Source organism: Corvus hawaiiensis, chromosome 21, assembly GCF_020740725.1.
Source record: "Corvus hawaiiensis isolate bCorHaw1 chromosome 21, bCorHaw1.pri.cur, whole genome shotgun sequence".
NCBI classification, from domain to species: domain Eukaryota; kingdom Metazoa; phylum Chordata; class Aves; order Passeriformes; family Corvidae; genus Corvus; species Corvus hawaiiensis.
The window spans coordinates 2381396-2407159 of NC_063233.1; the positions used below are offsets into that span (position 1 = coordinate 2381396).

At 50.8% G+C, this 25764-nt stretch overlaps 1 protein-coding gene and 1 long non-coding RNA gene across 6 annotated transcripts in view; both read right to left on the reverse strand.

Annotated features, from left to right (window-relative positions):
- Positions 1-9116: 9116 nt before the first annotated feature.
- On the reverse strand, positions 9117-12171 carry LOC125336550. Its single transcript, XR_007207798.1, has 3 exons — positions 12017-12171; positions 9415-9535; positions 9117-9292 (listed from the first exon to the last, which is right to left on the reverse strand). It is a non-coding gene; the product is annotated as an uncharacterized LOC125336550 (long non-coding RNA).
- A 4091-nt stretch (positions 12172-16262) lies between these two features.
- The window catches only part of NACC2 (NACC family member 2), a 52067-nt gene continuing 42565 nt past the window's right edge, over positions 16263-25764 (reverse strand). For all 5 annotated transcript variants that reach the window (XM_048325358.1, XM_048325361.1, XM_048325360.1 and 2 more), the window contains exons 3-6: positions 24158-24325; positions 21441-21546; positions 21065-21162; positions 16263-19747 (exon numbers count right to left, since the gene is read on the reverse strand). In XM_048325358.1, the coding sequence (XP_048181315.1) occupies positions 19248-19747; positions 21065-21162; positions 21441-21546; positions 24158-24325 (872 nt within the window). In that variant the 3' untranslated portion in view covers positions 16263-19247. The remainder of the gene's footprint in view (positions 19748-21064; positions 21163-21440; positions 21547-24157; positions 24326-25764) is intronic.

The following is a 25764-nucleotide window of genomic DNA, read 5'->3' on the forward strand; positions in this document are numbered from 1 at the left end:
GTGTTGGACAGGAATTCTGCGGGATTGGGGCCACGGGAAACACCAGGATCTGTCTGTGCCCGTCAACAACAACAAAACCCCCTCCGTAATCCACTGCAAAGCGCTGGCCACGCTCGCTCTGCGCACCCCGTATGCTCTGAATTGCTTTCCTGCTCCTTCCCGCAGTCTGACACGCTGCGGGGTTTTTTAGTGTTAAATACGCCATTAAAAGGGGCTTGAAATGAGAAAAGGGCGCTGCAGCTGCTGGGTTTTATGGATTTATTAAATGGAGCTGTTCTTGTTCAGAAAAGAAGAGGAATCGGTGGGATGTCCATCCCTGAGAGCGAGCCCCGCAATGCCCGTGTTGCAGTTGGTTGAACGGCAGCTGAAGCTCTGTGGAAGAAATAAATCCTGGTGGAATCAGGCCCAGAGACAACAAAGGCGATAAAGGGTTGTGTGAGGGGGAGCTGAGAGCTTTGGGGAGCCAAAACTCGATCCTACCAGAAAGCAGAGTTAATCTGGGGCTGCCGAACGCTGTTGCACGAAGCCCCAACCCCAGGCTGCAGCTCTGCGGGTCTTTGCCCTTGCTCCACGCTGCACCAGCAGCTCCCAGAGCTCAAACGGGAGATTTCCTATCCCGTTTTCCAGCATGCCGAGGAATCCCATCCCTCTCTGCTGTGCCGAGCTCAGCCAGCAGCCCCAGAGCCCACGAGAGGGAGCAAATTCCTGCTCAGCAAACTCGCGGCCAGCAGCAGCTCCCTCTGGGCATAACCACGCGAGCTTCCCTCCCAAAAACGCGGCCCTGGAGCCCGGGGGTGCTCCCGGGGCTGGCACGGGGGGACCCCAAGTCCTTGTGAAAGGCCGAGCACCAGCTCCCCGGCCACCAAATCCACCCCGAGAACTCATCTTTCCTGCTGATCCCGGTGGTTTTGCTCCCTGCAACTTTTCCCTGCTCCACGGAGGGAGCTGAAGTCTGGGACTCACTCGGGAAGGAGGCCCTGGAGTTGGGGACAACAAGGATAGGGCTTTGCTGGGAATTCTTTTAAACCAGCCAGGGAGCAGGGGGTGATCTCCCAGCGGGATAAATCCAGGGGTGTGGAGCTCTTGGTGTGCCCAGGACCTTCCACAGCCATCAAGAGGCTCTGAGCAGTCGCTGCTGCGAAGGAGAAGCAGTATCTGGAGATGAATCTGCAGCTGAGGCAGGGGAAAAAAAAAAGATTTCTGCTTTCTGGCCATCTCTTGCGTTGAAGCAGCACTTGCCTAACAAAAGTGGAATACTTTATTTCCGTGCTTTGAATGCAGCTCCTGTGTGCTTGATAAAATGAACCCATAAAATTGCAAATATGAGGCAATTTGACTACTGATGGCTAATGCATCATAAGGGCCCAGGGAATGGGAGCATTTAAAAATACCCCATCTAAACATTGGGCACTGCCTCCTTGCCTTGCTCTACAGCAGAATAAATAAACAATATGTGTCTATTACGTTGCTATTGTCCGAAGCCAAAAGAATGAGTGCACAATGTGTTACTTGCTTTTTATGGCTGATCCATTATGCCCAGAGACCAACGTGGGAATGAGGAAAGGGGGAATCAACAGCTCTTTCCCTTCAAGGAAAGGCTCCTCTTGTTTCACATCCCCGGGGGAATTATTTTCCGTGGTTGCATGCAGCAGCAGGATCCTTCTCTGCTCCCCAACCTTGGCCAGGGCTCTACCCCGGTTATGGGGGGACAGCAGAGCCAGGGGAGGGGGCACAGAGCCCACAACACTCAAACACCCCCTGTTAGTGCAGGGAAATAGAGGGAGAGCAGCTCATTATTAGTGCTGATTCCTGCAGGAAACAAAATACCAGGGAGCTGACAAGGAACATGAAAAGAGAATTTTCACAAGGGATGGGGTGCCAGGACAAGGGGGAATGGCTTCAAACTGCCAGAGGGTAGGGTTAGATGGGATATGAGGAAGGAATCCTTCCCTGTGAGGGTGGGGAGGCCCTGGCACAGGTTGCCCAGGGAGGCCCAGTCCCTGGAAGTGTCCAAGGCCAGGTTGGATGGGGCTTGGAGCACCCTGGGATAGTGGGAGGTGCCCCTGCCCATGGCAGGGGTGGCACTGGATGAGCTTGAAGGTCCCTTCCAACCCAAACCATTCTGGGATTCAAAGAGCAGAGGTGTGGGAGCAGGACCTGTGCCCTCCACAGTCCCATTCCTGGGCTCATTTCTTCTCTCCAAGGAGCTGATTCCAAACCAACCGGTGCTGGCAGAGTGGGAACATCCAGCTTGGGGAAATCCACACCAGCAAACCCCGTAATCTCTTTTAAATTGTCTGAGAGTGGGAGGAATAAAAGAGAGTGAAAATTACACACACCCCCCCCAGCTTTTCCTGGGCAATCTCAGAATTTATCGAGACAACTCCTGTGGGATGCTCCATCATGTCATCCAAGACTTGTGTATCGACTCTTTTCCTGCTGCTTCTGAGGGAAGAAATATGATAACGGGAGGGATAATGAAGCAGACATGTTTTCTCCAAATCAAACCCGTTCTCTCTTCAGCTGAGAGAAAAGGGTAAAGAACTTCCCCTTCACGATATTTTTCTCACTAATGTGTTTTGACAATTTAATTTAGAAGTCATAGAGTAGCAAAGACAAAGTCACTCGGTGGGTGGACATCGGCGAGTTCAGTTGCCTTTGTGATGAATTGGTGATAGTACAGAGATGACAAAACAACACAGGGGGACAAGAAGGAGGCTGGCAGCACTGTCGGCAGCGTGCACAGGATAAATTGAATGCTACACTTCATCCAGGAGCTTCAACATCCCCAGGCATCCCAACGTAATTTATGAATTGCAATTAGCATTTTATTACGGCTCGTGCCCGAGCTGTGCCTATCACTTGGTTTCAGGTTTTGCAAGAGCTGCAGAGCAAAGTTTTCCTAAGTTTAAAGCAGCTATTTATTCAAATTAAAGCGATAAATACGCTCACGAGTTTGCTTTGCTGTTCTCCAGCTGCAGAGGTGGAGAGAGTGGGTTTCTTGTGGAGAGGTTTTGGGGCTCTGGCAGCGCACACGTGTTCTCCTTGTGTTGGACAGGCTGTCCCAGGAATGCTGTGGGATTGGTGTAGCATCAGCGGCAGAGCAGCCCCGGGGAGCAGCAGGACCTGTCTGTGTCCCACAGCCCCAGTTTGGGATCTCAGCTGTGCCCTCGCTCCCACCTGGGCTCCGAGTCTTCTCTGCGCAGCTCCTGCAGAGCCCCATCCCGATCTTTCAGGTCTGATGGCTCCCAGATTCATTTCTCCTTTTCCTCAGACGTGGAAACTTCTGTCTCTTGCCCTTTGACAACTTCTCCAGTCAGCCAGCAGAGGAGTAGCCTCTCCTCCTGCTCCCTTTCCCATCCCGGCTGGGAAGCAGTGCCCTTCTGCTTCCCCTGCCTGCAAACAGAAAAATCAGCTTAAAAACCTTTCTGAAAAGGGTGTTTTAAGTTGGAAGCTGGAGGACTCTGTGGGCAGTAACCACCAAATTGCCAGCATTGCTTCAGGACCCACAGCACCCCAGGAGGGTGCCCAGTCAGGGATCCCTTTGCCCATCCAGCTTTGCCTGGAGCCGATATCCTGGTGCAGGGACGCAGATCTATTGTACAATTTAACTCCAGAGCCACTCTGAAAGGCCCCTGACTGTGTTCAAAACGACTCTGCAGGTTGTTATAAATATACAAAGCTTTTTGTGGGGATATTCATGAAATTCTATCACCACTTACCCTGGCTGGTAATGGCCTTGTTTATGTATGGGCTCTCTACCTGGCTTTGCAGCCTCTCCAAACACAATTCCATTACGGTGTTTAACTGCTCTATCAGTGTAGTACTTAGCTCTCTCTGCTTCCCAGCACAGCTCCTTGATGGCCAGGGAAGGTATTAGGCACTGCAGTTTGTGAGGATTCAAAAGAAAGTTCAAATCTCACGATGTCTTTATTTTAAAATTCATGGAATTTCTAAGTACCAACTTGTAAGCCATGACCAAACAGCCATTTCCTTCTTAAACAGCTTTTTTTTTTTTATCCCCTCTTTCTCCTCCACCAGTTAACTTGCTCCCACCACAGCTCTGCAGATGCCAGTCCCTCCTTGTCCCACTGTAGTGTCCCCAACACCCTCGGGGTCCCCATCAGCTCTTTCCTGCCCAAGAGCAGCCACAGCCCACACCAAGCAGGGGGACATCGCTCTGAGGGCACTGTGGGGTCACTTTGGGGGTTTGCAGGCGGTGTGGGGCAGGGACCCAGCTGTGCCACCCTGAGGAGTGCTGGGGGGAGCAGACCAAGGGGGAGAAGAGAATTAGAATTCAGGGGAGCATTTAAAAGGATGTGCAGTACCTGTGTGAGGAGGGCGGCGGGATCAGGCCTCTGGTGGTGCTGGGGACACAGCAGGGCTGGGAATTGTCCCTCAAGTCCTTCCTGTGGTGGGGTGACCCCAGCTGGGCTCCAGGTGCCACCAAAAGCTGCTCCATCACTGCCACCTCCGTAACCCTCCGCCCCCAAACCCTTGCCACACAAACCCATCATCATTCCCCTTTTTGGCACTGCATGGATGCAGTTCCCAAATTCCTTCCCTAAACTGAGAAGAAAAACCTTTCAACTTCGGATCTAAAGTTCCAAAGTCCCACTTCCCACAGAGAACCATGAATCCCCGCATCCAGCAGCCACTGCCTCATCCATCAGGTGCTGCTTAACCTGCGCCTGTCACTGTGGCACCTGGGTGGCAGGAGGCAGCTGGGACGATTTGCCTTCTCCTTCCAGCTGATCAAGAGCATTTTCTCGTTTCCTTGTATGTTTTGGCAGAATGTCACAATTTAATTGTTGGAAACAAGAGCAGGAAATATTAGCAGCACTGGCACAATAGGATTTTAATTTAGCTTCAGGACAGAAATGGGTCTCTAGCAGAGTGCCAGGCTCCAGGATTGCCTGTGAGTACGAGAAGCCTGGAGTTTGCCTAATCGTTTGCACAACTGGGGTAATTCTGTAGGGATGCGAGGGACTTAATTGGGCTCATGCTTAAACACCCTCGTAATTCGAGGCACACTGCGTGCTCCCAGCATCATTATTAAACAGCCCATTTCACTTTTTAATGATCATCTTGGATCACTGTAACACTGATCAGCAAATAAGCCCGGACAAATAAACATCTGTCTTCAGTGTTGCCACAGCTGGGGCTGCTGCTGGGCTCTGAGTGAGGCTGGGACAGAGGGACAGCGCTGCCCCCAGCCCCAAGGGACCCTAAATAATCCCTCTCTGCCCAGGCTGGGGGGTTCAGAGGTTGGGGTGGGTCCTCAACACCACCCCTTGGGCCACCACTGTCTGCTCAGGCAGGAGGGGTCTCCCCACCTGCCCTCACACTGAGGTAAAATATGGGGCACCACTAAATGATTCAGTTGGCGAGAGGGGCTCCCAGGATGGTGTGTTGCTCTTCTGCAGTGTAATTAATAGTCTTTAGATTAAATATGAAATCATTCCTGCTCATTAATAATTCAGCGGCAGCGTGGCGATCTTTGGAGAGCAGCAGCACTTCATATTCCTCTCAAGTCTGGTGCCTGGAACGCCTTGGGGGAGGCAGCCGCCCTTTCATCCATCTCAATTACAGCTGCTGGCTGCTCATTTCCTTCTTGAGCGTCGTTTTGCAAAGGTGTGAAACTTTTCTGCTGCTCGGAGTCCGTGCTGAGCGGTGTCAGCGTGTCCTGGGACGGGCCGGTGCTCCACGTCCACTCTGGGGTGGAGCTGCCAACTTCTGGTGCTTCCCAAGGTGTCCATGGCAAACCTGGGCTGTGCCAGGAGGCTTTGGGTTGGATGGAGCTCAAAAACACCTTCACCTTCCTCTCCGTGGGCCCTGAGCGGGGTCTGAGAGTGCAGCGACATTCCAGAGGCAGGTGGAGGGATGGGAAAGAGCTTCCCGTGGCTGAGGTGGCTGCACCGCCACTCTTGCCATCATGCTGGTGGCCTCGGCAAACTCACCAGCACCGGTCCCAGCTCCACAAAAACCTGTAATTCCCAGAAAACAGGAGCTGCCCCACCTCTCCTCCATCTCTGCAGCCCCCCGGGCCCCGCTGCTGTGCTTTACAGGCAGGATGGGGATGGTGGTTTTTGCTAATGCTGACAACGACCGTAATTTAGCTTTACACCAGCACTAAAACCGGAGAAAAAATTCACGTCCTGGGACATCTGCGACACAGTTGCTGCTGAGGGCGGATTTATGTGCAGACCCAGCAGCTCCCAGCATGGAAAACACCCCGGTGCACTCGGAGAGCTGAAACAGCCCTGGATTGACTCCAGCCGTGAAATCAGCTGTTCCTGTGGGGACAAACCCCTGCTTCACCTTCTTCCAGCGTGATCAGTGGGATGAGGGAGGGAGGGAGGGAAAATCCACGTCCTGGTGGTGTTGGTGGGCTCATCCCCGAGTGCTGGACCCGTCGGGCATCCACAGCCCTGCTGGGATCCAGGAATGCTCCAGGGCAGGAGCAAGCAGCAGTCTGGGCAGGTGGATGGCTAAATCCCCCTGAAGATGGCACCTGGAGCGGCAGGAATATTTTGGGATGGCAGGCTGTGGGGCTGTGCCAGCAGCAGCTCCGGAGAGTCCCTGCTTTTTGCACGTAATTCCTGTTCCCAAACAGCAAACAAATGTTAGACAGCTGCTGCAGGAAAATCTGAAATCAAAGCCAAAGCCCCGGGGTGCAGGAGGGGAGAAGGGCAGGATGAGGCTGATCCCGGCTCAGGGCAGGGAATTGCAGCCCTGGGTGAAGGCAGCAGCTCCGGGGGTCCCGGTGAGTCCCAAATGCAGGTGGTAAATGTCACCTCTCCCAAGGAGCCCCAAACATCCACGTGGCCGCTGTAACCTTTCTGGAGCCCTCGCGGTTCCCCGCGAGCTGTTACAAGAGGATAAACTTGTTTGCACACCTGGCTGGGTTTTAAATAGGTTTAATTCCTTTGTGCCTCGCCGCAGCTTCCCCCGGTGACTCAGTGACTCGTCAGCTGTCGGAGGCTGAACGTGCCGGCTCCGAGCTGCCCCCGCACCCGCTCCCACCGGGAGCATCCCCCGGGAAGGCTGGGAGCTGCTCGGGCACGGAGGGGATTGGCCGAGAGGGCGGTGCTGCACCCAAAATGTGCTTTCTGTGGGGTGATGGGAGAGGAGGGGCAGCAAGAGGCCAGAGGGGATCAAAAAGCCTCCAGTGGAGTCCCAGGGTATCGGGCGTCCTCCCAGGAGGGGCTGGACCACAAATCCCCCTCTGCTGCATCATGGGATCCCCACATCCTATGGGAGAGTGGCCGGGGTGATGCGGGACAACGCTGGGGCTGTGGATGCATCCCCAGATCACCCCAAAGGCGCTGGTGTCCCCAAACTGGGCGTGAGGAGGAGCTGGAGAGACCCCGAGCATCCTCCCGCTGGGCTGGTGGGAGGTACCCGAGCCGTGATTCCTCGTTAAATGGGACACAAAACCAGGCAGGGATCACAGAGCCGATTTCCAAGACCTGCTCCTTTTGGGGACCCCTCTGCATGGTCCAGTGGGATAAAAAACCAGAGCCATGAGGGAGCATGTTAATGAATATGGAAACCTTCTTTTCGGCTAGTGCACGCTCATAAATGAATCCACTTTATAGAGCCATAGCAGAGAGGAAATGACTATTCGGAGCCTGATTTATCTGCTCAAATGCTTTGTAGTACTTCAGATTAATAAAAATATTTAATAAAGAATCAAGTTGGTTTATGCAAAGAGAATCACATCCCCTGTATTTTTATTACTGAAAAATTGGAAGCGGGAAGGAATAATGATATAAGCTACTGTATAAATGACAAAAATACCCATTCTAGTTATATGCATTGCTGTACAATCTTTTTCTATCCTATAAACATAATATATTCTTATGCCTATTTCAACTGATTCAGTAGTCATATGCTGCATTGTGCAGTTTAATACCATCCCGTCCTCAACAGCTCTGGCAAGTGATTAAATAAGAAATAAATTTTGCTGTCATTGCATTTAAAATCAAATCAAGGATCATTTGTTACCCCAAACGAACCAGTTATCCTGCTCTGCTCATAAGGAGGCTGCTGTTTGCTGAAGCATTTAGAAATGTATATATAGTAAACTCTTTGCATAATGGCTTGTACTGTAATATGATCTTTATGAGCCTCCCGCTCCGGAGACACTCGGCAGCGCCAATAAACAGCACATTGCTTTTTTAATTTAAAGTTATAGGTATGAGACATTCCACATTCTCCTTGTGTTCCTCCGAGCCTCGGTGGCTGTGCCACGGAGCTGGGGGCAGAGCTTTGTGTCCCCCAGTGTCCCCCAGACCCCGTGTGGCATCACAGTGACAACCCCCGGGTGCTGGCGGGTCCTCCCCGACCTCTCCAGCAGCCCCCACAGAGAAATCCGGCAGTGCCAGACCCCAAACATGCAGGGAATACGCCCAGGAGGGAGAGACAAACTGTCCCACTCACCAAGTACATTAAATTTAATGTCAGCACCTCGTTAATGGCCCCTCACGTTATAATGTGTAATATAAACTTACAAATTAATTGCGGTACCTTCGAAAGCTTCTTTAACTGCTGCTGGAATGAAAGCTGGCTAATAACCATCATTTCAAAGTCCATTCTTGTTAGAAGATTCTGTCTGACCAAACTCCTTTTGTTGGATCATTATTTTAATTCCTCTGCTCCCCAGGAATTGCCATTTTTTGGCCACCTCTACATCCTCACTGGGATTTACCTGAGAGCAGCTGCTCTTTCCTCTGGGATTTCATCCACAGGTGAGCCTACACTGGTGAAGCACCTGCCTCGTGCTCCAGGTGTGAGCAGAAGCCCATGGAGGGAGCCTCTTTCCTTAGAAAGAAAAAAAATCAAAGACTTTTCATTTTAAAAATGACCATTGTAAGGAAAAGGGGGTGCCCTGTGTGGGTTTGGGCATCACTATTGGCTCCCAGCCCCTCACCATCAGCCCCAGACCCACCACGGACCCCGCCAAACCCACTGGGTAAATAATTTGTTGCAAATTATTTGCTCAGCTTTAATTATCAAGTTTTGGCACCCATTAGTTAAACCGGTTAATTTTATTACGGAGAAAACAACAAATCACACGGCTGACAATAATGAGGATGAACAGGCATTTAATTATCCTTGTTCTAGACAGAACAATTATTAATTTTAAACTGCGAAAACTCATTTGAAAAGTTTGGAGTCTGGAGAATTATCGTGGGGAGAGGGATATTGCTGCGGGAGATCTGCGGTCAGCGGCTTCATTAATACCAGGAACTCCAGGAAATCAATTCCTGCACCAGCCTCTTCCTCTCTGTTGGAAAGGGCAGGAGTAAAACCAATAAACTTTTGTGTGGGGGGTTGTTAGAAGAGATTTAGAGTCACTCTTGCACCCACTGCTGGGCCTGGAAGGGTTTGGGGTCCCTCTGCACTCACCAGGACACAGCAAGGAGGACCCTCACGAATTTGGGACAGCACAGATCCCTCCCCTCAGCTCCTTCCTCAAGGCATCAAGGAGAAGTGAAAACACCCAACAATAGAAGTTGGGGGAATGAACCTGAGGAGGCAAGAAACAGCTGGAACCTCATCATTCATCCCCAGCGGTCAGTGGCACAGATAACATTTTTCAAAGTGTAATTGCAGTCAATTGTACTTCCCCCCCAGTGCCCGTCAGCTCAGCTGGGGTGATAAATGTTGGCTTTTAAGCAAGAATGGATTGATTATTAATAGCTTAGATACCAGTTACAGGAACTGCAATAAAACTAGATTTTAATTTCCCTCTCTATTAAGGGATCTCATGTTTCATTCAACGTAGAGAGAAAATAGGGGGTTTTGCAAAGATATTAGATTTACTGCCACTATAAAAGATCATTGATGCACCCAACTCTGGGCTATATTTGACTGATTTTTCAACAAAAGGCAGCTCAGTGGGTCACTGAGTCTCCCTGTGCTCAGCCCTGAACCTCCCTGGCATCAGGGAGCAGAGGGTTTAATGGAAACCCAGAATGGTTTGGGTTGGAAGGGACCTTCAAGGTCATCCAGTGTCACCCCCGCCATGGGCAGGGACACCTTCCACTATCCCAGTCTGCTCCAAGCCCCGTCCAACCTGGCCTTGGACAGTTCCAGGGGCAGCCACAGCTTCTCTGGGCAACATTTCCACATCTCCAGTGCTCCTGATCTTCCAACCTCCCTCCTGTCTCTCCTGCTCCCCATTAAACCCAAAATCCCCACAGAAAATCACTTAGTCAGGGTAGGGATGTTTTGGTTGTGATTTGTGTCTAAGTCAGGAGTAAAAGCATAAAAGCTGCCTTGACTGAAGAACAGAGTTGTGCATTTTAATCTCTTATAACTTACTTTTATGATGTAATTCTGAATTATGTTATTGCATTTGTATTTAGAGAGCACACCAGATGGTGCATGCAGTAACACTTTAAATTAGGGTTTCCCAAATACACATTAAATTTAGATTTAATAAGACAGTTATCACATGGGAATTAAATACCAATTGATTATTTAGAAGGCACCACAGCTCAGCAAAGTGTGCAGCTCAGCCGGGTCCTGGAACCGCAGCTGGCACGGAGGAGGGACCTGGAGGAGTCCTGCCCTGGCTCCTGCCAGGCACCCATGGCCTCCCTGGCTCTTTGTCACCTCGGTGGTGGCACTTGGCAGTGGAGGGTGGACACAAAAGGAGGGACACTGCTGTCCTGCCCAGCCAGGCCAGCGCCCTGGCGTGCTGGGATCCCAGAGTCACCCAAATGGGAGCAGCGACACCCAGTCTGGTTCCAGTGGTTGGTTCAGACCAGCATCACCGCGGGGTAAATTAAATCACAGCCCTGAGGGCACCTCCAGCCACACAAACCCATTTACAGCCCCTTGGCTGTGCCCAGTTCCGGCAGCCCCATGCCCACACTGTCACTTCAGGGCACAGGAACGGGCTCGTCCCCTCCAGAGGCTCCTGGTGGCACAGGGGTCCCTGGGGACCTGGGACAGCTCTGCCTGGCAGTGTCCCAGCACAAGGACTGGGGGATCCAGTCCTGTTTCCGTGTGGGAAGTGATCACAGCTCAGTCACTGCCAGGTCAGCTCCATTCCATGAAAACATTTAAGGTCCTTTGCTGCCACTGATTTTTTTTTTTATTATTATTATTATTATTATTATTACTATTACGAACCACAACGTGCTGCTCATAGACTGTGGGTAATTTACTTTTCTAATCACATTGATTTCCATTCAAATGAATTCTCTTGTCCGTCTCCATTCCAGTAATGTTATTTTAAGCGTGAGCTCTGTCTTGGTACAAATGTCTAATCAAATGTGGAGATGCAGAGGGCAGCCTGGTGCGTCCTGCTGAATCACACAGCACTGAAATTAGAGATGCTTTTAGGTGCAGTAAGTTATGTATTGTAACTTCTGCTGAGGCCTGGTGAGTGAGATTACATTGCCCTCCTGGATTTATCTGCCTTGGTTTGTGGCTCGGCATTTCTGCCTTTTTTTTCCCTCCCCTTTTTGTCCTGTCACTGAATTGGACTGATCTAATTCCTCTCCCAGAGCCCCACAGGGATGAGGGTTGGCCCCACAGGACCCTGCCCCGACCTGGCAAGGACCAGAACCCCCACGAGGGATTTGGGTACCAGAACACCATCCCTGCCTCATCCCAGCCCCAGCACAGGCAGCACCGCCTGGGCCAAAACTCAAGTTCCTGGCTCACCTGAGCAGCTCCTCATTACCCCCCATGCTCGGCAGCTTTCCTGAGCGAGTGTCTGAATTGTCACCGTGCCAGCGCTGTCACCACCCCAAGGACGTGGCCGTCCGCCACGCTGGCACTCCAACCCATCCCTGCCATCCCTTCACCGTGGAATTATCATTCCTATCATTATTATTACCCTTAAGCCACTCTACAATCACACCCCAAAGGCCCCCCCGCAGCCCTGCCCGGAGCTGATGGATGTGCTGGTGGCACCGTGAATCCTCCGGAGCGGCCCCGGAGCGCGGCGGGCACGGTGGCGCACGCCAGGAATGATGCAGTCCCTACTCCTCACCCTTTATTTGTATTTTGTGTCCTGCACGATCCATCTGAGCCGTCGCCGGCGCTGGAGTGCCGCTCCGCAGTCGATTATAAAATGGCTCGGTGCAAAAGATGCATATAAATAAGAGCAGCCCTGGAGTGCTCCGGAGCCGCCGGCGCGGGGCTGTGATTTATGGCAGCTGCTCCAGGGGCCTGGCTGGCATCAATCTCGCACTTCCCTCGCACCTACGGGGCAGGAGGGGGAGCGGCGGCACCCCCGGCACCCCCGGGCTCGCAGCCTCCTGCCGTCCCCGCCCTCGCTGCCCTCCGCGCAGAAAGGGGGACGAGCCACCCTCGCCGGGGGCTCAGCTCTTGTTCCCTTTGCCGGCATCCCCGGCTGCAAGGGCAAGGACCAACATTTCCTGCAGTGGCCAAGGCCTGCAGTGACCAACTCCTGCAATGGCCAACACCTTCAGCAATGGTCAACAACTTCTGCAATGGCCAGTGCCAATTGAAATGACCAGCACTGCAATGGCTACCACATGAAATGACCAACACCGCAGTGGCCAACATCGCAATGGCCAACATCGCAATGGTCAGCAACATCTGCAATGGTCAACGCCTTCTGCAATGACCACCCCCTGCAATGCCCAGCATCTTCTGTCCCTGGGCTGGTGGTCCCTGATCTCAGTACCAACCGTGTCCCTGGGGGCCCACACTGGGGACAACCTGCTCCTGTAACACCCAACTGCGTGGGTGGAAATGAAGAGCCAGATTCAGAGAGTTTGAGCAGGTGCGGTGCTCCAACCTCTCTCCCTCTGGAGCAGATCCCAAGGAAATCAACACAGGGTAAGTCCTAAGAATACATCCATAGCCAGTCATTTTCAACGACTGGGGAAGAGCGCACCCATGGGCGCCCCATCGCCTCTCTCAGCCACCTCCCTCTCATTTGACACAGCCAAAACCACGACTCCACCCCAGGCAGGAGGGAAACCGCCTGTTTTATAACAATAGCAATGAAAATAATAACATTAATGCAAAGAAAAACCCCTTTCCATCCCCCTCTATGCCTGCTCCAGCGGTTCCCCTCGCGTCGCTGCCGCAATCCCGGGCCCCGGACGGTGTGAGCCAACCCGCCCTGCACATTTTCCCTCAGCACATTTCTACAGCAACGTCGTTTACTTGGTTAAATAACTCATTTATCTTTTTATACTCTCTGCAGATCATAATACACCCACTCTGACAATACCGCACACCAAAGACCTAATTTTAGCGCTGGTGTTTAGAAGTAATCAGTTTGAAATATTGGAGCGGGCGTACGATGGGGTTGGGGTTTTGTTTTTTTCTTTCTTCCCCCCTGAAATACTGACGTTTGCAAGAAAGCTGCTCATAAGGAAAATTCTGATTATAACAACTCATTTAGAATAAATCAGTTTGAAATGGTTTATATAACGCGGCGGAATGCGCCGTACGCGAGCATCCAAGTTTCTGTGTTTTTCCTTTTCAGCGAGATGAGATTAAATGAAACCCCAAATGCAAGTGGTTTTGGGCACTTCTATTTTGCTAAGCTGAGGAAATGCAGCTTCTCAGCAATTTTATGGCCAATTGGGTTGGGGAAAAAAAAAAGGCAAAAATTACAGAGAGGAGAATTACCACCCTCGTCACAGCCCACCCTGCTCCGACACCCCCAGCCCTCCCTGGGACCCCGCTCCAGCTCAGCCTCTCTGGCTTTGGAACCTTTCCCCCCCTCCCCATCCTAAAGACAATGTCAACGCCCACGACAGCCCCATCCTGGGCAGAGCCAGGAGCCCTGGGGCACCGCTTGGACCTCCCGGTGCTCCGGAGCATCTTCCCTGTTGGCGTCGGTCCCTCACCCCGGAGCAGGGATGGCGACGCAGCCACCGATGCTGCATCTCCCTGAGCCTCCTGACTCTGCACCAGGGCCTCGAGATGCCCTCTGAGACCCGGCAAACTCATCACACGTGTCCATGGGTGGGTGGCAGGAGCCCTCCTGCCCGTTTTCGGAGCCTGGGTGAGGTTTTTCCATGATGAAGAGGTGGGAAGCTCCCAGCAGAGTGGGAAAGCGATGGATTTTGGCTGCTGGCGCATCCTCCAGTCTCAGCCCCACTCTCTGGCAAAGCCCTGAGCGTTGATTTGGGGAGGCTGCAAATTCAATTTAAAATAATGATAACAATAAACATTAGCTTTTATAAGCAGTAAGGGTGGATGGAGGGAGGGTGTGATGTGTCCAGGGAAAAAAGCCAAAAGATGCTCAAACCACATCAGGTGAGGTGGGGGGAGGGCCCAGGGCAGTGCAGGGAACTCAAAACCCCCCAAATTTGTGCAAAACCCTTCAACTAGCCAAATCTGGGGGTTCTTTCATACCTTGAAGTGGAGACTGAGCACCTATTAACAACCCCCTGCTTAACACTACCCACCACCCAGAAAGACAGAAAACAGAGCAAAGGAAACCTTTTAATTGTAATTTACTTTATTATTTTGTAAATGTGAATTTTACAAAGCGTTTTACAATTAATGATCACATTGGGTTGGTTTTTTTTTTGTTTGGTTTTTTCTTTTTTTTTTTTTAAATGGATTTTTTTGTCATATGAAAACAGCTATGAGCACAGTTCCAGCTCGGGGGTCTTCATCTTTTCTCTCTTTTTTTTTTTAGTTACTGATATATCGTGTCAGCCATGGCTACAAAATAACAGTCTGAACTATACAGAGTAAGAGCACATAAATACTAGTGAATAATGCACGATAAAAAATAAAATAAAATAAAAATAAAATTTAAAAAAAAAAAAAAAGAAGCTAGCATCGTTCGTGGCTGAGACAGTTGAGGAACATAATTCAGTGGTACTGTGAGATTTCCTTACAGCACAGAAAGTATTTTTAACAGTCATGAATTACAGTACTACTTAATACCCTATGAAGACGCTTTAAAAACAACCTTGTACTTTAAGTCCTTTTTTTTCCCCAAACATTCTGTCCAAAGGATTAATGTTCTATTTGAATCAAGTGCCATCCAAATGTTCAAGTCAAAAATATTTATACATTTATACTCAGTTGGTTTTTTTTAATTATTATTTATTAATTATTTTTTTTCTTTATTCTTGTCTGCTAAAAATAGTATTGCAAGTTTTGGCTTTTTTTTTTTTTTTTCTTTTTAACCTTGACATAAAAATCACGATTTTTTTTTTTGTTGTTTTTTTTTGTTTTTTTGTGTGTGTGCAAAACGCTTTTTTAACAGTGGAAGAAACTCAAGGAGGACTGCAGGGGTTTCCAATGTGAGTGTGTCCCACTCGCCCCCTCGCTCGCTCCCAGCATGGTTTGGAGAGCAGGAACACTTGGAACAGCAGGTGGATCCCGGGATGGCTGCGGGCTGGCCATGGGGGCTGGGGGGACAGCTGGGGACACTCCGGGGCTCATCCCGGCCTCCCACGGGTCCTTCTCCACTCGCAGCGAGCCACTTCCAGAGAAACGAGGGATCTGAGCACAACCCCGGGGGACAAGGGCTGGGGGCAGCCCCTGGTGACACCACGGAGGGCTCTCTGCTCCCCAAAGCCTGGGGGCAGTTCCAGTTTTGGGGCGCTGGCTGGGCTCGGACCCCTCGGAGCCCCGGAGCGCGGTGGCCTCACCGCTGGCCCCGTGTCCTCCGGGGAATTTCGAGAGGGAAATCACAGTTCCAAGGATTCCACCATGGAGGTGGCCCCAAGGAGCCGCTGCCAGCTCCTGCTGGGGACATCCCTCTGCCCTCATCGCCGGGAAAGGTCGGGAATGTCACCGGCCCGTGGGACACCGGGGGTCACTGCCAGCCCGGGGGGGCAGAGGGTCATGCAGCCCCTCGGCAAAGCGGTGTTTAATTAGCGCTAACGAGGAGGAGAGGAGCTGGTCCTACACTATGGCAGCTGCGGGGAACTCGGGTGCTTTTACACTCTGCGCTCGTTAAAGGTGCTTGGTATAACTTTAGATATAGAATATACAGGTAATATTGCTAATAGTCAAGCATAAGAATAAAGGTGCAGACATACCATAAATACTGATGCTCTGATTTTACACTGTCAGACCTAGATGAATGCAGTTTCCTATTCACATTATAAAGCAGCCCCAAATTCTAGAATTTAAAATAGTGTCGTAAACAAAGAGGAGGAAGGAGTCGGTTATGATCTGATCTTCTTAATCTGTTTTCCTTGGAAAAAAAATGATCAAAAAATTCTAAGGCACTCAGGAAAGCCGCATACAATCGATGGACTGCTCTGTTCTCACCTTACATTCAGTTTTAAGGGGTTATTTTTTTTTTTTTTTTGCTTTTTTTGTTGGTTTTTTTTTCTCGGAAGAATACAATCATTACCATATAACATTTTCAAACATATCATTAATCCTCCACACACAGGAAACATTAGTGCAAAATGCTTGCCCTCATCTACCAGATAAGGAAAAACCCAACGCCCTTCACATTTTAGAAGTTTGCCTTCCTAATAATAATAATAATAATAATAATCAATAAAACAAACCCAAATCAGGAAAAAAAAAAAAAAAAAAGGAAAGAAAAAAAAAGAAAGAAAAAACCCCCAAAATATACAGGAAGTTGTGCTAGGTATAAAAATATATATTTTCACTGTGCAACTTGACTCTCTCCAGACTCTCTGTCCTAAGCCATTCAAGTACTCTGCTGCTGCCCCCCCGGTGGCCCCGCCGGCTGTCTGGGAACAGGTTTGGTCCAGAATTAATCCCACAGCCAAGTGCAGCCCCAGCTGGGGGGCTCAGCCTGCTCCCCACCCCCAGCAAGTGCCAAAAAGGAGCAGGAGGAATCCTCTGCAATATCTTTTCTCTCTATATTTATATATATATATGCATACAGACACACACACAAGGGACGACTTTTGATCTCCGACACCCGGAGCCGCTCCCAGCTTGCCTCAAACTTTTGGCAAACCCAAAGTTTCGGGGATCAGGAGGGTCCTCAGTCAAACCTGAGCCCCACTGAGCTGGCTGAGCTGCCTTCCAGCAGCTGCTCCCGGGGGCATGGGGACACCCCAGGGCCAAGGAACCGGATTGCTCCGTGTCCCTGGGGATGGCTGGGGACAAAGCCCCCCCTGACCTCAGCCCGTGGTCCCCGGGTTTGTTCAGTGATGTGGGTAAAGTGCAAATAGAGCCGTGCTCATTCCCACTTCTCCGAAGCATCCCACACCTCTGCACCTGCACCAGCCCCCAACACCTGGTCTGGGGCATCACAGTCCCCCCCAAAAAGTTGTGCCAAACCCCAACGTGGGGCAGGACCCCCCATCGCTGATTTGTTGTGTCAGGAGCAGTGGCACAGGCTGGGCAGCCTCATTATTTACGATGCAAAAAACTGCTTCAAGTATCAAAGAAAACAAACAAATGGCCAAAAGTTGGGTTATCCTCTCCCCGCTCCCCCTTTCCCAATGGAAATACAAAGAAGGAAGAAAACCCTGAGCAAAGCGCTGTCTGGATTAGGGAACCAAAGCAGGAAAGAAAAGAGGAGCACAGCCACAGCAGCCAAAAAGTGACTCTTTGTGCACCTTGTTCCTAGTTCCAAATGTGTTAAAGAACAAGCTGCACATTGCAAGTGTCATTAAAGCAGGTCGTTAAGTCACAGTAAAAATAATCATCATTAAAAAAGGAAAGAAAAAAAGGAAAAAGCCAAACGTGGCTTTCACGTCGCTGTCCCCCATCCCTTGGGGGCACTTCAGCAGTGCCACCCCCGGGGGACCCCCAGCCTGGCCCCAGCACTCCGGGGGAAGCCGCAGAGTCCCGCTGGAGCCGGGTCTGCGGGACAGATTCGCGTCACTTTGGGGTTTGTAAAGGCGCGGGACAGAGCAGGTACCTGCTGCCCATCAGGCTCCAGGGACACCTACAAGTCCCATCCCGAGGTCACCAAAGCCACCACAGCCTGGGGACATCAGCCTGCAACAACAGAAATAAAGATAAATAACTCCACATTGGGTTTTCCCCAGAAGGGGCTGCAGGAGGGTGAGCAGGAGGCAAAGCGCTTCCTCCTGCCCAAAACCTCTTCACAGAAGGGCACAAAGCTCATTTGTTCTTTTAATTTTTGCGTCCAATGCACTCCACATTATTAAAAAGCGAGAGCCTGGTTGGCCTGGGGAGGAGGGAGGGGGCAGAGGGTGAGCTCTGCATGCACTGAGCTCTGCCTCCGGTGCAGATGCTGCCGGGAGCCAACACCAAAAGCTCCCAGCTCCGTGTCCTTTGGAGCAAGAACAACTCTCCATGCTGAGATTCCTCCCTAAATCCCCTCACAGGCACTGAGGGGAGGGTCCTCCCCTCCCAGGAGGTGCCCCAGGACCTGCATGCCCTGGGGTGCAGAGGGGTGACAGGGCCCGGCCGCCCAGGAGCGGGGACGTGAAGGTGCAAACACGGAGAAGCAAAGGAAAAGGAGTCGCTGGGAGGGAGAGAGGAAGGGAGAGAGAAACCAAACCCAAACCCAGCCGTATTGGGCAAAAACCAGACCACAGCCACGACAGCGGCCAGGCTCTCCACCTGCATCCCACGCAGTCCTCCCGACACGTGCCAGCCTCAACTCCAGCAGACTCATCCCTGCTCCCGGGAGCCAGAGGAAACTCCCCGGGACAACAGCACCGAGTCCCCACCAGCGCCGGGCACCCACAGCCAGGGCTCCCCCTGACACCAGAGGGATCTGGTCACGATCACTGTCACGATTTCCCCCAGCCCATCCCACTTGGCTCGAGCCCTTCCCGAGACAAACACGGCCAGTCACAGCACCTGCACCCGAACACACCTCGCTTTCCTGTTCAGTGACAAAACTCTCCTTAGAGGACAAGGTTAACGATGGCTTTACTTCTGAGCTGAGTGATGGATGGGGTGATGACGGGGTGGTGGTGGGTGGGGGGTGGCTAGCTTTTCTCCTCCCCTTCTTAAAACAAACAAACAAACAAAAAAAAAACAACAAAAAAAAGAGGAAAGGAAGAAAAAAAAAAAAGAAAAAGCTACAATCTTATAGACTAACCTCAGGAATATCAAAAAAGGAGCCCAATATTTTTTTAAGTAGGTCGCCACAGACCTAGTCGTTTACAGTATAACGAATGCGATTATTTCCTTCATAAATTTTAAATACAAGCAGAATAAAAATCACATTTTTTTCAGGCAACAGTAGCAGTTCAGTAGGTAAGTGGCTTGATCACATTTTTTGTTTTGTATTAGTAATGCATGCAAGCAGCTTTAGTATTACAGATCCCTTATAGGTCATGAAATGTTTGCTCTCTTTATAAAGTCCCTCCATAAGTACCATCTTGTCTTCTCACGGGGGTTTCGGGCCGGCTGGAGGAGCCCGAACCTTGTTCAAAAGGTTGCGGAGTGCTTTGGGTTTCCGATGCCATGGCATCTGTGGCAGCTGCCTCCTGGATCACAGAGCCGGCGCCTTCGGCATCCTCGCTCTGCTCGAAGGACTGGTTGGATCCATTGCTCAGCTCTACATTCACTGTGTTAGTTCTCAAGGCTACTATAGTCCCCGAGTCGCTCCTCCTCTCTGCATAGATCCGCTGCTCGAAGACCTGAGCAGTGTTGGGCTGGAACTCGGGCTCCAGGGGGACAGTGTTTGTGGAGGAGCCCATGACGGTGCGGTACATCTCCATCCCCTCGGGCAGCATGGATTTGATCTTGGGCAGCCAGCGCTTGCGGACGCGCCGCGCGTTGGTGCACATGTCGGCCGCGATCACGTTCATCTCGCTCTCCTTAAAGCTCGGGGCAAAATTCTGACAATACACTGCAAAGACAGGGAGACACAGAGCTGAGGCTTCAGAGGGAGCGGCACAAAGGTGGCACAGAGTGATCCCAGCCTCCCAGGTGGGAGCGGAGCTTCACCCACGGGCCTGAGCTCTCCGAGGAGACACACACAGACAAGGCTCCTCAGCTGCAGACACAAGCCAGGAAGGGATAAAAGCAGAAGGCATGAACATCCCAGGTGGCAGAGGAAGGGGGCTGGAGAAGGGCCCCTCACTCCATGGGGAGCCCCAGAGCTGGTACCCACAACCACAGCATGTGGCAATGGCCAAACCAGAGGTGGACACAGAAAAGGTCCCACAAACTCCTCAGCAGCAGCTCCACTGATGGCTCCTAAACCCACAGTGCCGTGGGAAATGTCGGAGCTGAGGGGACACCTGAGGGATTGTCCTCTCCCTGTTCCTCTCCTCGTGCCACCCCTGCACGGCCCAGCAGCCTGGCTGCTCCAACACCCTTGTGCTGGCACATCCACCGGGATCCAGCAGGAGCTGGGAGCTGCAGGAGCCCTGCAATCCCTCGTGCCCTGCTCCTCTGCGGGAGCCAAGCACCTGATGTTATGGAGCAGCATCCAAGGAACTGCCACGGTGAATAACTGTCAGCTAAAGCTTGTGCACAGGGAGAAATCCAGGCAGCAGGAACCCACCCCCTATATCCTGGCACATGACAGCCATGCCTTTCCAGCCCCCACTCAGGAAGGACCACGGCTGGAAGGTCCAGACTTGGGACTCTCCAGGATGAAACTGCTAATGGGGAGCTGACTTCACCATGTTCAACCACGTTACTGAATGTCTGCCCTCTTATCCCTTTTCCCCACATGCCACAGATCTCCCAGGGCAGCTGGAAGGCTCCTGGAGTTAACAATTAGGGAGGGGAAAGACTTCTCTTCCAAATCTTAAAACTAAATTTTAAAAGTTCCTTAGTTTTGTTTTCCAGCCCAGTAATATTTACACAAAAGATTTTCTGCCCAGAATTCAGCCAGGGTGAGAGAACACAGTGATTTCCACTGCATATGAAGCCCATGGCAAACAGACTTTCTGCATCCCTCAGGGTTTCCTCCAACCCTCAGCTCCTCCCTCTCCAGCACCTCCTGTCCCAAAACACCCCAGGTACCCACAGTGACTGCAGGGGCAGTGGCTGATGGAGAGCAGAGCCCACCCACAGCTTCTGTGGGCAATCAAAAAATGATGCAAACTAAAAAACAAATTGATTTTCCTACAACCTAATCCCACCATTATCACACAACAGAGATGGGTCTGGGCCCTGCTGTTCCACCCCAGCAGCAGAATATCCCTCTCCTTACATTTGACTGCATTCAGGACCCTGCTGTCCAAGGGCTTCCTGCTGGGATCACTCGTGGAGGACCGGATTCCAGTTCCACAGCTGTTGGCAAGGGTGTTCCTGTGGGGAAGGCAGAGGAAGGTCCTTGGAGAGGGGACCCAGGGGACAGCCACTGCCCTGCCCTCCTCCCTTCAGGTTCTGGCAGAGGGATCGCCAGGATTTTAAGGCAAGGAATGGGAAATGTGCATGGAAATGGAATAAAGTGTTCAAGCATCATGAAGAAAATGCACAGAAGTGAGTGCAGAGGATGAAGCACTCGTGACACAGCGTTAAATCCCCGGGAAATGAAGGGAATGAATCCCTGGGGAGAGCACGAGGAGCAGCGGGACCGGACGTACCGATCGAAGAAGGTGGCCAGGAGACGTCTCAGCAGCACCTTGTGTTTGACGCCAGCACATAAATGGCAATTCATCAGCTGCCCCCGCGTGATGTAAACGCCTGAGCCTGCAAGGGTGGAGGGAGAATCCAAAATTAACCCCTGACACACCCACAGAGCCACCCCTGAGCCACCAACAGCTCCTCCTCACTGGCCGGTCCTGATGCAGTGGGAACCTGTTCTTCCCCTGCTGCAACAAGGGGAGTGGGATTTCTGGAAAATCCTAACGAATCCTTGGGGCCTTGGCAAGTCCCAGGCAATACCAACTTGTAATTTTATCTGTACAGAAAGGAAGTCTGTGGGAATCAAATGAAAGGATTCTTGTTTTCTCACCAATGCATGCAGTGCAAGGCTTGCACTGTGATTTTATACATACAGCTCAGATTATTTATTCTTTCTGAAGGGAGAAAACCCCAATCCATTTGGCCTTTCTTTTTTTTTTCCGGTGCAAGACTGTAGAACACAGAGCTGGATATGAAAGAAAAAGCTCATCTAGCACAGAAGAGGCACTTGGTTACAGATCTAACTGCTTCCAAAACCCCAGCCCATCACCTCCAGATACCTCTGATGAGCAGGGAATTTTCCTTCTCATGCACAGGAACTGCTGCCTTTGAACATGCTGCCTTTAAGGATGTTTTCTGGAAGAGAAAGGAGCCCCTGCAAAGCAGCTGGACACACATCCAGCGGTCTGGCAGTGCTTTACAGCAGTTTTTATATCAAACCTTTTACTCTGCTCATAGACCAAACAGCTCCTGCCTTGGCATCGCTTCCAGGGAGAGGTTATCCAATTTCTCAGGCATTCTGTTACATGAGAGGGTTTCTGTATTTGCTTTTAATTAAGATTAAATAATGGGTCATATCTGGATCCAGAACACACTCTGTTCTCAAGATACAAAAACATCTACTGGAGAAATAATATCTCCTCCTGAATTTCCAGGGAAGATGATGGTACCTGAACCTCAGGATGGAGCTGGAGCTCAGGGCAGCCTCTGAGCCTGACCCTCTGCACCTTCCCTGGCAACAGGGGCAGCCCAGGAAGCTCATCCTGCCCCAGGATCCAGCATCACTCCGGATCTCTGAGCCGGGCCACGTCTCACCAGGAATTTTCCTTGCATTCTCTTCCATGGAATGAGGGTTTTTTGTTTTTTTTTTTTGACTAACAGCCTCAGTCCCTCCCTCAGATGTGCTGTGGTGACCACAAGCCTTGTTCAAGACCCTTTCAGAGAGGGCTGCTCAAGTTTGCTGAATCAATTGTGGCATGAAAAAGCAGAGACAAAAGGAAAACACTCCCACTTGGAGAGTTGAGGAAAACTTTCCCCACAGGATCAAGCTCCCCCTCCAGGTCTCCCCAGGTTTGAGACAGGAATTAGGGGGGTTTATTTTGTATTTTAAGAGATAAGGCATCAGAGCAAACAGCAGCCACCACCGAGGGGTACTTCACTTCAATAAATGAAAGATAACCAGGCAGCTGCTATCAGTTAGTGATATTAATCTACTCTTTTTCCAGATTGAAAAATGTAAATCAAGCAGAGTTGCCTCAAGCCAATTTGCAGCTCTCACTGTGAAAATAACCTGCACCACTTGATGGCTTTAAGAAGTCTCACATTAAATGGAAATTGGTACAAAATTAATATTCCAGATACAAAATAAATACTTGTGGTTGTACGCTGTGCTTTGCCTTCCATCAGAGTCCTGTCCTCCATCAGCTGGAAGCCTTTGTGGGCATCCCCTGAAATCCTGATTCCTTCTACAGACTGAAAATGAAATCATGCTCCTCACCGAGAGAGAAATGACTGGAAGGGAAGAACTGATTTGGATGGACTGTGCTGCCACATGTCCTTTCTGGACCCAGGGCTTTGCAGGGATTAATTAAACCTCCCCACCTGGGGGCAGGTCTGAGATGTCCTGCCCAGTCATCTCCATGCAGCTACAACCAAGGGAAAAAACCCAAGCTGGGGGGAACTTCTAAAACCAGAATATGATTACTTCCACTGGAATTTGACCTGGTCACTCCAGTTAAATACTTTCTGTGCAGTGCTGGGGGTGCCTGGGCTGGCACAGCCACCTGATTTCACTCTTCATCAAGCTCTACACTGTGATCAGAAGCTAAAAAGCACCATCTTCCACTTCCCACTGGCCAGAAATCCTTCACAGAGAAGGAGTAAATTCTCTCAGTATTGTAAATTCCCCCCAAAAAAGACAGAAGAAACGACCAAACACAATTCCTTCTCTTCCTGCTGCAGCCCTTGACTGCTTAGTAAAGTGTTAAAGGAACTTTTACAGGTTTTTCAGAGCTTGTTCACTGACACAAATTTTATCTCCTTTGCTTTGTAAGTCCTATAATGTGGTAATTTTTTTTGGGGGGGGGGGCTTGCTGGGTTTTTAGATCTGTGATTCTAAATGAAAACACACTCGCTGCAGCCACACCGAGCAGGAAGAACACAAGCTGCAGAATTCAATTAAAATGCTAAATTAATTCAATTGAATAAATCCTGTTAATGACACATTTTTCTATCAGCAAATTAAAGGAAACTCAGAACTTTTCAAAAGATGATTGGTGACGAATAATCCAGAAAGACACAGCAAGGTCACACAAGATGCACGACTCCAGCAAGATGGGAGAACACAATTCCAGGAGGAAACCAGCAGCAATCCAAAGGGATTCTAAAGAAAACTTACCTGCAACCAGCTCGAGTTTTTCTCCAGGATCTCCCTCCGAGTAGAGTTTTGGGTGGCAGCGGTATCCGATCTGACTGATGAGACTGGCTGGGAGAGCGACCAGATCCCGTCGGATCAGGACACAGGAGCGGTTCTCCAGCGGGATCTGCTCTGGCTTCTCTTGGGCAACTTCAAAATTAAAAGGGAAAACCATTAAAATAACTGATTTTCAGGCACAACACTGACAGAAGGTCAGACTTGGACTTTTTCATGCAGCAGTTGGAAGTATTTCCCCCCTCCAGATGTCCAGCCACGTCCGGCCGCAGGGCAGGTGCCACCTGAAAGCCTGGAAAAATCCCCTGGTCTCCCCCACCATGGCAGTCTCAGGTTCTGCAAGAGGGACTCTTAGAATCTAATTATGCTTTAACTTCTCCTAAGTTAATCATTTGTGAAAATGGACATCTCTGCCCAGCTGGCATCGCTCCACAAGCGCAGCACACGGAGCTGCTGCCCCAAACACCCCCAGGACAAGGGCAGGAACTTCAGCAGGGGGTTCTAAACTGGCAGTAAATTGCCCCAGTTTGATGAACACCTGCAGCAGTCCCATCACTACTTCTCTTGATGGTTTTTCCTGCTGAAGTTAAAATCCAGACCCTGCAGATGCCTCTGCTCTGAGAAAGATCACCAGAGCCTCTCCTGAGGCTGCACCCACCAGCCACCTCCAGCCCACCTTCTCTTCCTCTGCCTTCTGCAGCACAGCTTTTCCTCTCAGTAACAAGAGACACCCCAACCAACAAGCCAAAAAATATTATTAAGATGTGGCTTCAAAACCAAAACACCCCAATGCACCATCCCCAGAGTCCACCACTGCCCCAGTAGCAACCAGTAACATGCAAAAGCTGGAAATACTGGGCTGTCCTGCCAGTACCTGCCAGCACCTCCAAATCTGGGTCTTGTGGGCACGCTGAGGATTCGTTTCTAAAGCACATTTACAGTCCAAGACCACCGGATTGCTTAAAACGACAATTTTTGACAGCAATGAGGGCTGACTGTGCACATCAACTTCAGGATATGGTGGGAGCAGTTCCAGGGCTGAACTGCAGCCCAGCTCTACCATGATCCACCTTTTTTCCCCAAAACTGTTTGATAACGTGGTAAGTGCCACGTACAAACCCAAACCCAGCTCTGTGCTTCAGTATCTGTGAACACTGAGAGAAGCAGAAACCCCAGCAATGAGCGTTTCTGAACTCTTAAATGTCTCCTGCTCCAGAGGTGTCTTTTCCTGCGATTATTCCGGAGTTCTGGGGGCCACTTTTCCTCTCTGCAGATAAAATAACAAGTTTTGCAGACTTGTTGCTGCAGTAACTGAGGGCGATGGCTCGGGGACAAAGGGAGCAGTGTTCTAAGTAGGACATGCCCGCGGTGCCGTGCTGGGCCGTGGCATCCTATCGCAGCCTGCGGGAGCATCCCCACCCTCACGGCTCCCTCTTGCCCTGAGGAATGCCAGGAGGGATTCTGGAATACCAGGAGGATGCCCCTTGCTCAGGGAGAGCAGCATTTCTTTCACTGAGTAAGGACCCAACAGCAGCAGAACAACTCCCAGGGTGTTTTTAAACTCCTCGTGCCAT